The 13207-nt window shown below is 40.2% G+C and overlaps 1 protein-coding gene across 1 annotated transcript in view; it reads right to left on the reverse strand.

Moving 5' to 3' along the window:
- Positions 1-266: 266 nt before the first annotated feature.
- TMEM232 (transmembrane protein 232) overlaps positions 267-13207 on the reverse strand; it is a 128144-nt gene continuing 115203 nt past the window's right edge. The window contains exons 13-14 of the mRNA XM_074952940.1: positions 5080-5173; positions 267-1490 (exon numbers count right to left, since the gene is read on the reverse strand). Coding sequence (XP_074809041.1) covers positions 1302-1490; positions 5080-5173 — 283 coding nt within the window. The 3' untranslated portion in view covers positions 267-1301. The remainder of the gene's footprint in view (positions 1491-5079; positions 5174-13207) is intronic.

A 13207-nucleotide genomic window follows, 5' to 3' on the forward strand; every position in this document is an offset into this window, starting at 1 on the left:
CAGCAGTGGGAGATCTGCTGTATTTCAAGAGTAATATGATTCTAGCCCACTCTTACTGATTTCTTGGCGGGGGTTGTTTTTTTTTTTAAAGAAACTTTCAAGAAGAATTTGTTTCAATTCATTGCTCCCATATTCTCACAAGTTTACAGGCAAAACTCAGCTGATGTTCATTCTTTTTCAGAGATGATTCAGCAATGCCACGGATCAACTGTTTACAACTCATTCATATTCAATGGTTTAGTAATGAACACCAACTACTTCTGGTTTACAAATGACAAAAAATGTTGTGTGATCGTAAGTCGAGACTTAATAGGAAGAAATGCTAATTATACTACTGGAAAAAAGATAACTGGAAAAATTGCACTCAACTGGGACTCTTAGTTGCTGCAGGTATAATGACCACTCTTCAAATATATCTTATCTCAAAAGAGTGTAGCAAAAAGTGATGATGCATGAAAGTTTTTGCATTTAGGAAATAACTGGAGCTTTATGAACCTTTCTTAAGGAAACCTCAGTACAGAAAAATGTGTCTGGTTGTTTCAAACCCAAACTAAGGCAACGTTCACAGAGGTTTGCTAGTCCTGTGGCAAATGTGAGGAGCTATTTGGCCAATGTATGGTTCTGAGGGGAGACCATTAGAAATCTCTCTGATTTCACATGATTTTGACCTGAAATCAGGTAAAATTTGGAAGCTTCAGTGTCATTTTTGGAAGCAGAAACTCCAAATAAAGCTCAGGAAGTCAAAGCTATAAAAAGGTTTCCCATAAGCCCATTTACTGAAATGGAGCCTTTTTGCATGTTTCTAAGACTAAAGGGCTAGAGCCTTAGCTGCATCTACAGTTGGCTCAGGGCATGTGAGGGGCAGAGGCTCCCTGACACTAGGCCCATCCAAGGCCTCCATATAACAAAAGGCAATCTCAGAACTACCCTAAATTAAACCTGGCTGCCCATGACCTAAAAGGGCTACTCTAGCAGTTTGGGATGACTGGATGCTGTGGTGGTCCAGCCACTTCCTCTTACCCCAGGAACACCCCTGTGCTGAGGGCATAGAGCTGCCTTGACAGCTCAGTAACATCCAGGGATTTTCCCTAGACTGCTGAAATCCTCAGGGGAATGGATTCCCTAGGTGTTTCAGAGCTGCAGACCTGGGTCATTTTACAAGTACACACCAATCTGTCACTGAGCAGCAGAATTATTTTTTCTAATTGTTCTTTTAATTTTATTTTTAAAGTATTTAAATTAGAAACTCAGTCCCACGTTTGTGCTGGTTGCTGAAATACTGACAGTTTGGCTCTTTTAATTCACTGTATCAAATCTTCATCTTTGTGTTTAACAGGAAGCTCATAAGGTTTGGTTTTCTTGTGCAGCTTTTCCTCTCGCCTTTTCATAACTTCTCTGAAGTGCTCTTCCTCCTTCCTTTGTTTTTCCTGAAGTTCTTTCTCCAGGAGCTCCTCCTCTTCCTTAAGTCTGATCTGCAGCTCTTTCTGCCACTGTTGCCAAAAAAGAGAATGATTTCATTTTGGTGAATGATGTCTATATAGGAAAAAACACAATTTGGCATAACCAGGGTTAATGTGAGGAAAACAACTGCACAAACGGCAAGGGCTAATGATAATTTAAGGACAGGTATTTAGGAAAAGGGCTTCTGTTGGAGGCTTGGGGCTGTGTGCAAGGGTTGGGACAGTGGACGGATGTCATAGCTTGCCTTATTGCTTCTAAAACAGAAGCGTATGACTTTGCAGGGAGGAAGGCTCATACGTCCAGTGGAAAATATCATTCATTTGTGGATGGCCCTGTTCAGCTCTAACTTAAACATAATACAATTGGTATTCATATTTCCAATCTATCTCATGGTTTCACTTACAGACATTCTCAGTGCTGATAAACAGGGGGCTGGGGGGAGGAATCAAGGAAGAAATGTATTTGCTTATTTCAGCCTTTATAGGGAACATGAGCATTGCCAGAAGTAAAAACATTTTGCTGAAAAAGACTGAAAGTATTATAGTGCTGCAATCAAGAAGCAGAAATTAATGTCTCTTCTTTTGTTCCTCAATGACAATGTTATTACTGCATTAATGGAGGCCCTGCAGCTACAGACTCTTAAATACAGAAAATCCAAGTCTGAGTAACACAGCAATAAAAATGTGTCAGGTGTTTTGGAGGTTTTTTTAGGTTTCATAAGGAGAATAAAGTGTGGGTGGGAGGGGGAGGGAGGAACCACAGTCTCAAAGCACAGGACCAGGTGTGGTAAATTCTGGGCTGAAATGTAAATTTTCTAATGCTGTTGGGAAGCTGACTGGAATATTGTGAGGCCCACTGATACCTTATGGGATAATCAATCCTAAAAAGTAGGTATCTTTTTCAAAAAACTTCCCCCACCATGAAACAAACCAGTGGCTCATGGGCATGTTGTCCATGGTTACAGTGAATGTCAGCTGAGAGAAGTGCTCTGAATTATCAAAAAGATTTCAATTCACTTGGTATTTTTGCTGTCTACACAGTGACAACTCAATGGAAAATTAAATCTAAAAGCTGCTTAACATAATATTTCTTTCGTTCCCAAACCTGGCTTTATAAAATCAGCAATAATGAAGTCAGCAAAGAAAGGTGAATCAGATATGATTGCATATAGAGAATAAGGAATTTGGGATTTCTTAGGGGAGATTCATGAGAGAATTGTGATGGCAAAAGGAAGTCCAAAAACCAAAACAGCACTTCTGATAAACATAACAAAGAAAAGTTATTTACTTACTATTGTTCTTTGTGAAGCAAAATACCTGAAAATAAAATACCCACTCTTGGGAGCACATGCATTTCTGGCATTAAACCCTCTTAAAAGCATTGGCCTTTGGGGTCACCTGATGTTATATAGGGAGTATGGTCCCAACCCCCCAAGGTGCTTTTCAGTTTAAGCAACTGCTATACACTACCAAAGACCTTGGAGAAAGTGGGCAGAGAAATGTGGGACTCTTCCTAACAATCTACTGAAAATCTATGAATAAATAACCTTTTGTTCTCCTTATAATACTGTCAGTAGGCTGTGGCTTTTAGGAGAACCAGTTAAATAAAGACTGCAGCTTGCTCTACTGAACTGGACATCAGTCCTAGCTGCCAGATCAATAGACAGAGTAATACTGAGTAAAGGTATGAGCATAACTGCAGGTAGCAGGCTTGCGTAGCTTACTAAGACTTACTGTAGAGGCTACCTGGGTCCCAGTGAAGTGTGTTCTAAGACATTAAAGCACTGACACATCCAAAAAACCAAACAACCAACACCCACCGTAGCAATAACCAGGGGCCGGCATCGGTCTTTGTAACAGTATTCAAACCAGCCCCTAGCCAAGGATACAAAAGACAGGGAGAACCTCCATTTGCCCTCACTCTTTTGCATACCTCTCAGAATCTAGCCCTTAGTTAGGAATTTAGGATCTGGGCATAGTAGCCCCTTATATTTAGGAAATGTGTATGATCAGCCAGTGTAAATCTCACTTACTAGCCTGGCTGATCTTATTGCAGCTAGTAATAGTCTTGAGGACATACAGAGCACTCTTCCAAAAGTGCAGATGGAGGGTCCATCAATGATTACAAATCAGATTTTGCTCTTAGTTATGCTCAGGAAACCCAAATGTAACTGAAGGCATAATAGTGACTCACAATTGGTCAAATCCTGATGCAAAAGATGGGAGCTACTGTAGCGATATAGCATTCCTCTACCTCCCCATTAGGGTATTGGCACAGTAATGACAAAGCCTGGTCCTGCTATCATTGAAGTCTCTGAACTGCAAAACTCCTATTTACTTTAATGGGAGCAAGATCATGGTATTAGAATCTACTTGAATCTAAGCCATATACTTAACGACATCACTTTCTGAAGCATCTGCGACTATTGTTCCAACCAAAACTATTTAGCTCCAGATCACAGCACCAAGCAGTGCTGCCTCTCACACTTGGGAGAAGCTCCCAGTGAGCATCTGCAAAACTAACTCATTATCCTCCTTCAGATCTCTCCTTGAAACTCCCCTCTGCCATGGTGCCTTCAAAAAACTTGACAAGTTAGGTGGCTGAGACCACTGTCGATCATGCTGAACAATCTTGTCTCATTGTTTCATCTGACTCCCCTGTTGGTCTGTCTGTAACCATCAGTTGTCTCTTTGGGGCAGGGACTGTTTTATTCTGTTTGTACAGCACCTAGCACAATGAGGTTCTGGTCTGTGACTGGGGTTCCTAGGCAGTATGGTAATATAAATAATAATAGTTAATAATATAACAGTTCTCACAAAATTACTAAAATACTAATATGTAGCTAAATGTTATGACACAAATTATCGGCTCAGTGCCTTCCAGTTTAGCCACCAGGTACACTCTAGTGTTACTAGCATCTGTTGCCAATCAGGACTTGCTAACGGCAATCCATCACTACGTCTCCGTGAGCTATAGTGAAAATTTACCTCTGTAGTCTTGGCATATCTGTCAAGTTGAGTTTAAGCAACAAGGTCAAATTGAATATATCTTTCTACATTGTTTCTAAATAAATAAAAGCAGAATGTAGTGATATATTTTTAGATAAAGAAGTTGATGCCTGAATGCAGTGCAGTGGATTAATGTATTGCTTTAATGGACTAGCCTCCTGCCTCTCCCGCTCTTGTAAATCCTACAAGATCAAAGTGATTAAGAAATCGTTTTGATCTGTCAAGGTTAAAGGATGGTCACCACAAAACTGAGTCAAAGGCTTTGGATTCAGTTGTTAGGAACACACATCAGAAGAAATCAGTGCTCTGTACTCAGATGCAAGATTCTTGTCAGAAGAAAACAGTGCTAATTCAGGACACTAGGATTAGGCTATTATTTAACAAATAACAAAGGGCAGTGTTTTCCATAACTTAAGGAAGCAAATAAGATGCACTTGTGGCAGAGTTAAAAGGTAATAAAGTTTGGCAATGGCTGAATTTTGTAATGCTCAATATTCAATTTATGTGAATGCATATTTTTTTCAGGTCTGCTTGTCCTTGCTCAAAGAGCTTTTTTATAATTGTAAACAATGCTACTTGTCAAACAAAAAAATGGAAATAAGGATCTTACTTGATCTTCAATTATCTTCTTTAGCTCCCTGTCTGTCCGGGTAAGGATATCTGGATATGGATAAATTGGTATTCTTGCTTGCAAAAGTTCCTTCCTTTAGTAAAAAAAGAAACATCCAAAATCATTACATATCAGCATTCCTTTTTCTGAAATCATTTTGGAAGCGCTTATGTTATTAAATGCTATTGAATGTGCTATGCCTGCATCTATGCTAGTCTTTTTGGGGAAATCTTCAACCAGTCCATTTCCATCAATGGAAAAAAGAGCTGGAGTGCTAATGTAAATAGAGCTCAGGAATTTTCATCACTGTGTCATCAGGCCAGCTCGGAGTAGCGGTCAGTATTGAAATCTTCACAACTGCAACTAATGCTGTTTCTCTGTATTCCCTATTCTGTGCTAAGTATAAGGAATACCATAAATATTGCAGTAACATAAATAGGCTACCTCTGCACTTGCAGCATGATTGTTTCAACTGTCTACCTACCATAGAGTTACCTCTAACACCCATCATAGTAGTATCTAAAATTGTTTGCAATATTGTTGATTCCAGGATATGAGATAGACAAGGTAGGCAAGGAAATATTTTTTGTTTGACCAGCTTGTGTTCGTGGAAGATACAAACTTTAAGGCTGATTCACAGAGCTCTTCCTCCGATCTGCAGAAGGAAACAAGAGTGTGTGAGCTAAATATAAGTTGTTAAGTAAACAATCTGTCCCAACGTATTAGCTCAGACACTCTGGTTTCCTTCCCTAGACGGAGGAAGAGCTCTGTGAAGCTCGAAAGCTTGTACCTTTCACCAACACCAGTTGGTCCAGTAAAAGGTATTACCTCACCTACCTTGTCCCAGTAGCATCTAAATCCTGTTAATAAGTATTTTTATGGCAGAAGTCACAAGAGGGTGCTATTAATAGTCTTACGACTTTTACTCAGACTGTGAGCAATGTGGTCTCTGAAGAAATGCTGTGTTGTTAGCTTTTTTTGTGATGGGAGCTATTTGGAGGGAGCTGTTGCAAACAGAGAAGTTGCTCTCTAGACTCTTCCTGTACAGTTAGTTCTTGGTGCAAAGTTGCTTCCAAGGAACCAGGCATTAGTATTTGGGCTGGAATTCTTGCAAGAGGGTTTTGGTTGAGTGTTGTTTGACTCCTTATGTCCCAGCACTGGTGTGAATCAACAAGTTATACTAAGAAAATGCCAAAAGTCAGTGTCACTGATTTCTCCCTCAATGGGAAACCAACATGCAAGATGCTGAGTTCTGCTACTGCTCAGCAGAGGGGCAACAGTATTCCAACTACCCATTATAATAACCACGGTTATATCTAGGACTATGTTATCAGATAGTGAGCACACAAAGAAGAAAAGTAATGAAGCTGCCTTGCATGCTTTCAAAGTTGTCAACAGAGCTCTAATCCAAAGCCCATTGACGTCACTCAGTCCTTCTATTGACTTCAGTGGGCTTTGGAGCAGGCCCACACCAAAAGAAAACACATGGCCAAAGGCTTTCAGTCCTCCTCACAGAGTGGAGAATTTGTTCCTCCATCCCTTAAAGGGGAATCTGGACAACCAGGTCCCCATGTTTCCCCCTTCTTGTGATAATTCAGAGTATCACCCTGATGCAAGGAATGGGGAAGTTGGAATGGAGAATATTCTCACTCCCTGTGCTTATATTTCAGGGGCAATCCGCTCTCTCCTGTTGTCCTGTTAGGAGTATTTCTTTGGGAGAGTTGCTGGTCCCTTTCATGCCCCTCTTCCCTATTAATGAAGGTATTTGTGGGGAGGTCATTAGTCCTGACCCTGACATTTTCACCACCTGCAGGGAGCCCTAGAGAGACTTCCCCTGCCTCCTGTCTTCAGCAGCTGGGCGACCTCATGCTACCTACTCTCCTGCTGTTGCCATAAGTGACTCTTGGGGGGGGGGGGATTCCTTCTCAGATAGAGCAGGTGGGGGGCTCCCAGAGGCCTCCAAGTCCCTTCTGTCACCCCTTCCTCCCCCAAATGTATCTGTTTTGAAAAGCAACACTCCTATTGGATTGACTCTTTCTTTTTCCTCCCTGTTTTCTTTACACAGTCAGGGTTAGGGAGTGGGCAACACGCCAACACTGACCTAGTTGCTCTGGAGCAATAACAGCTACTATACAGAATCATCCAAGAGTCTGCTCTTGGAACAAGCTAGCAGATTGTTTAAAGTGAGTGAATATGGCTTCTTTGAGCCTTTGTCTACACTAGCAAGCTCCATAACTGTAATTTGCTACCAGTGCAGCTCCATCTGTAGTAGCTCTACTCTAGACAGCTTGCAGCTATTATTACCTCCCTGACTCTGAGCAGGATTATAGAACCTGGTGATAAAAATACATGAGATATATCATATGTAGATTACAGTTTACACAATTACTCCCACAGATGGTGCTAAAAAGAGACAAGGACAAAGTCCTGCAAGCAGCCTGGAAGAAAAGGGACATGGTGTGAAGTTGCTTTTATTGCCATGCCTTTGCAGTACTGCACAGTGAAAAAGGCAGGAACTAAATGAAATAAAGGAGTTTCCTAAAATATAAGTTACATTATCATCCTGTAGTAACAATAATAAAGAATCATCATAATATATTGCACATGTATAGTGCCTGCCATGTGAGGATCTCAAAGCACAAAACAAATATTAATTCAGCCTCACATCACCTGTTAGATAGGGAAGTATCCCTATCATACAGAGACTAGAACCCAGATCTCCTAACTCCCAGTCCTGTACTTTAGCCTCAGTATTATGCTTCCCTCTCATTTGTAGCCAGCCAAAATGTGGGTGCCATAGGGACTTGGAGCACACAACATGGGACTACACAGGAATTTGCAAACTCATAGTTTCTTTTTTTTTAATCTTTTCTAAGTGGGAGAACAGGAGAGTGAAGGACTTCAGTTCTGAATGTGGCCTGGCCATCTGTATTACTTACATATTCCGTGGTGTTGGATGCATACTCCCTTTCTGTGAATTCCCTTTTTTCCCTGGGTTTCCCTGACAATCTAGACATTTTTTTAAGCATAGGTCTTGTTTTGCATATTTAATTGTTTTTCCCCAAAGCATTCTTCGTTGACTACTGCATATTTATTTTAGTAATTATGCCTAATTGTAAAAATAGTATAAATTCAATTAATAATTATAAAGAGCCTTATACAATTTTGTGACTAAAATGTACCGCACCTGCACAATAAAGGATTTCTGAAGTTAAAAAGCTTAGCAATTTCAAAGTATTTTCCCCTCATGTAGTTGAGATGATTAACCCATATTTCTTTATGCTCCAAGAGACGCAAATAAAATGGTTTTCTTTAAAAATGAAAAAAACACCTTTTTACTAAGAGTAAAGCATAAAAAACTGGGGCAGGGATCTATCTTTTTTATTTGCCCATAAAGCACCAGGCACACCTTCTTCATGGAACAATGTAAAGAATATAAAAAATAAGAATGTTTTTCATCTGTGAGGCTCCCAAAATCTTTACAAACTATATACATACAGTAATTTCTTTTCCATATAGAGCTAGGCATTTTCTAATCAGACTGCTGAGATCTTATATGATAAAACTCAGCCAAGTTTGAATTTCTATAGTCCAGTTAGGCAATACTGAAAAGAAGGATTTCTTTTATGGTAAAAAGATTGATGCTACCTTAAGTACAGTGGTGATATTGGAACTTGTTATAACAACAATAGCCTACAATGGCTTAAAAGAGAACTGGAATAGTATGTGAAATTTAAAAACAAAAACAACCCCATCAAATGTTTCTTACCTGTATCAACCTTATCCCATTTGCCTCAGCCACGAAGTAAGACTGTAGCTCTCAGATGGACAAATTGTACCATAAAACCTGACACACAATTGACTACACCATATATGTCCTGCACTCTTGCCAACCTATACCATTTTTTACTACCTGGTTGGTTAATCTCTTACAGCTTCTTAGTTCCACATCAGCTCCCTCTCAATTTTGTACAGTACAAGAGTTCAGTTTCATCGAGAGAAACTATCTGAATTGCTTAAATTTCCTTGGAACTGATTTTGTAGCATCTGAAGCACAAGTGGTAGTTTTTCAGCTTGCATTGAATTGATGTAAGATGAAGCTGGTCAGTGAAGATCAATTGAGGGCATGGTGGTCCACAGTAAAGAAAGAGAAATTTAAATAATGATTTTTCTAGTGAACAGAAAATAGATGTTGTCTTACCGATCAAATCCTCCTTTGTAGATTCTGCACTGGGGATATAACTTGAAATTGATAATCTTTAAACTTTTGCTCAGGGCTGTGAGATTTTAAAGGGAAAAAATTGTGACCTACACTTTACAAAATGACTTTCAAGAAAACAGCCATTCCCAGCAGTTCACTGTATTCTATATATTCACAAGCCCTCTAGCACAGAGGAACAGCATCAATGGGCTCACCTAAGAGTGTTGAAAGCAGACATTTTAATGGGTTTTTGCCATTTCCTCTACTCTAATCTGTATGATATGTTTCTTCTGCTTTATTTTCTACTAACACTATTCATACATTTTAAACAGAGGAAGAAAAATGGATTGCAGGACTTGTGCAGCACTGAAAACAGCCTGATACAATACCTGAGTGAATTTGTGCAACCACAGTATTTTCAACCAACAGCAGTGCTGAATCCCTAAAGTACCTGACAGATGTCTATGTATGAACCAACTGTACAAGCAGCAAGTATTCTCTCATGTGAAACTACTTTACCTTAACATGAGACCAAAACACCCAGGTTAGTGAATTTGATATTCACTTAGCTAACAAGCTTGAACTGCCTTATTGAAATCCATAGCAAATGCTTACTAAAAATGAAGCTGCCACCATCACAGTGAGCAACATCACAGTATTTAACGATGGATAAAAACAACGTATCCTTGATTTTTTTCACATTGTTGATGTATCATCTATAGACATTACATTTATAGCAATAAAATTTTTAATGTTTAATAAAAGATAAGTGTTAATATTAGCTGTGGTGTTAACTTTACTTATAAATCATTGTGATAAAGCTCTCACTCTTAAGCTTTCAGCTATGCTAATGAATTGAGATAATTATCCACATAGTGCCTCTTCAGCAGTCTCATACTGTAAGTGGAAGGTTTCTTTCAAATATCTGAACACCTCCATACTCCATAGCAAAGGTTTATAAATTGCCCTCTGTGGAAGATGGAGATTTAAACACAGAACTATTATATTTCCAAAGTCAGAGCCTTTTGTTTTACTAAATGGAACAAAAGGATTACCTGAAAACACACAGAGAAATTCGTATAACAGTTAGCAGTACCTTTCATTTACATATTGGCCTCCATCCTCAGTTGTGTTACAGTCACCTTGTTCTGTTCCACGAGTGCACAACTGCCCTAAAGCCAGAATAGCTGACTACACCAAGGCTTCCCCTGTATCTGAGGATTCTCTAATGGCGTGGAGCTGGCTTAATGCATCACACCTCCTCATTTGGCCTAGCACAGGGAGAAGCTAGCAATAAAGGGGTATGGCAGAGGCGTCCCGGCCTTCTAGCGATCCCCAGAGGCCAAGACAATGCCTTTTGGTGCCCCTTCCTAAATTACACTGTTCTCTCTTCACAGGCAACCAAGGAGGGGAGTGATTTTTCCTGAATTGTACTGTAAAACATCACTGCTATGTTTATATTTATTTTTTTTAATTTTTAATTAAAACTTTTTTGTTTAATTTGTAGCTGACGTAGTGAGGTTCTACCCTCTTTCCTGAGTACCCATACATTTTTAAAAGGACAACAGTCAGATTAAGATTTCCCTATTTTCAGGCCAGCAGGAAGGTATACTTGGCTGCCAGCATAAGTTAGAGAAACCTCCAGGTTGCTTTAACTTATATTTTGCTATTTAATGGCCACTCCAGCAGTAGCACTCCAACCCCATCTCCTTCCCCCAGGTCATGCCCTTTGCACCAGGTAGTACAGAGCCATTATGCTGTCTCTGTGTCATGCGGATGCTCCCTTTACTCCTGGAGGCTGGATCCACTGACTTTACAACTCTTTTTAGTCACCAGAGTGGTGTGAAGGGCCATGTCACAGGGTGACTGTCCCTTTAAGAGGTGAGGGGTCTAGCCCCACCTGTGACACTTTGCTTGCCTCCCCAGGTACAGAAAATAAGCAAAGTCACATGACAGGTAGATCAGGTGACAAAAATCAGGCCATCTGGGGAGGAGATAAAAACATAAACCTCCAGAGTGCGTGCTAAGGGTGGGGTATGGTAGGTTAGATAACCCACAGAGAAGACTGGTAGGAGCAATCCTGTCTGAGTCACAGCACAGGAGGGCTGTGGAATCCCTCACCCAGAGGAAAGCTGGACTGGAGTGCAGGGTCCAGGATAGGAGGCTTGAGGGGAAAAGACTCTCCAGAGAGATGAGGGGCTGTAGTAGAACTCCCAGAGCTCCATGGCTCAGAGGTAACTGAAGGGGAAACAGGGAACCTGAAGCTCTGGTGACTGAGGGTGAAATTGGAAACCCCACGTGAGAAGGGTCACAGGAAACTATCTGTATAAAGACTTAATAAATGAGACCCTAGGAAAGAGAATATGATTGTGTATTTTGGGTGTGGAACAAGTTTATTTGGGGAGGCAAGAGGGACCTGAGGGTAATGTGCCTGCAGAGCCATGTTGTGCCACGAGGGAGCATATTGTGCTTTGGGATGGTACTTGGCCTCAATACTATAATACTGCAGTTCTCAAACTGTGGGTTGTGACCCCATTAAAATGGGGTCACCAGGGCTGGTGTTAGACTTGCTGGGACCTGAAGCCTGGGCCCAAGAACTTCAGCCCTGGATGGCTGGGCTCAGGTTACAGGCCTGGGACTGTAGCCCTTGGGCTTTGGCCCACCTGCCTGGGGCAGCGGGGTTTGGGCAGACTCTGGCTTAGGTCCCTTTTCCTGGTGTCATGTAGTAATTTTTGTTGTCAGAAGGGGTTTGAGAACCCCTGCAAAAATATAATGGGGAAATCTGGCCCATTGTCTGTAAATCAGTTTGGGGTCTTTTGAGGCTGTGATTTATAAATAGCATTTTGACAATATTCCTATTATGCTTTTTGTATTTTAAATCTAGGAGGTGGTGATCTTTTCTATAGTTTGTAGTGGCCTATGCAATTTCCTCTTGCTCTGTTGCTGGCTGGCTGCTGCATTAGTTTTCTTAGATTTGTCTGATTGTTGTTTATTCTAGTATATTTGTTTTATTTTCCTCCTAGCACTGTCTCTCTAATGGAATTAGTTACACTTTCCTTACTCTAAGCACTGAATTGACACTTCTTATGTATACGGGTTTTCTTTGAGTTGTTTGTTCTTTTGGATACTGGATTCTTTCAGCTGGACTTCTGCCTGTAAGTTCTCTTCCTCAGCCTTCTCTTAGCTAAGTTATTTTAGCTGCATGGAAAATCATTATGTATTAAACTATGGATATGCTGACTTTTTTTTTATTTCAAGGAAGTGCTTCACACTGACACTCTGCTCTTTTGGTGATTGCACTCAACTTATTTCTGCTGAAAATGTTCGATAGTAAAACCCTTAAATTTGTAATAGAATGTTATCCTCACATGGCACTGGGCTAATGTACATCAAATGATATAGGATGATGAAGTCTGACATGACCTAATGAAAAATGATGCATGCCTCGGATGCTTTAATTTTTTTACAATTTGCTAAAAGTGGCCAGAAGCAGCTAAATAGCTTTAAGAAATGGAACTCTGTTAATAAACCCTGGTTTTTTTTTTTTAAAGTAGCTGAAGCACCTCCAATTTTTATCTGCAATTTCCAACACCGTATACTCCTGGGAAATTTCATTTGGGTCTTATTATTTGACATCAGCATTGCCATGTCTGCATTTGCCTTAATTTGTAGGTTCAGTCATTCCCTGGTTGCTGCCTCGTTGTTATAAGACTCAGATTAGTCAAAGACTTTATACCACTAGGTGCTGCAGTATAAAGTTTCTGCTCATTGTCAGAGCAAGGTGCTTGCTATTGTTTTTGTTATGTCACTGTAAGGCGTTTAGAAACTGTTTTAATCTCTCATTGTTTAGGACCTAGCTTCTCATAATCAGCCACCTATAATGGCTGTTTTATGCATACAGCTACTCTCTATTTTGCTTGTGCAACT

Source organism: Natator depressus, chromosome 5 (genome assembly GCF_965152275.1).
Source record: "Natator depressus isolate rNatDep1 chromosome 5, rNatDep2.hap1, whole genome shotgun sequence".
Taxonomy (NCBI): Eukaryota; Metazoa; Chordata; order Testudines; family Cheloniidae; genus Natator; species Natator depressus.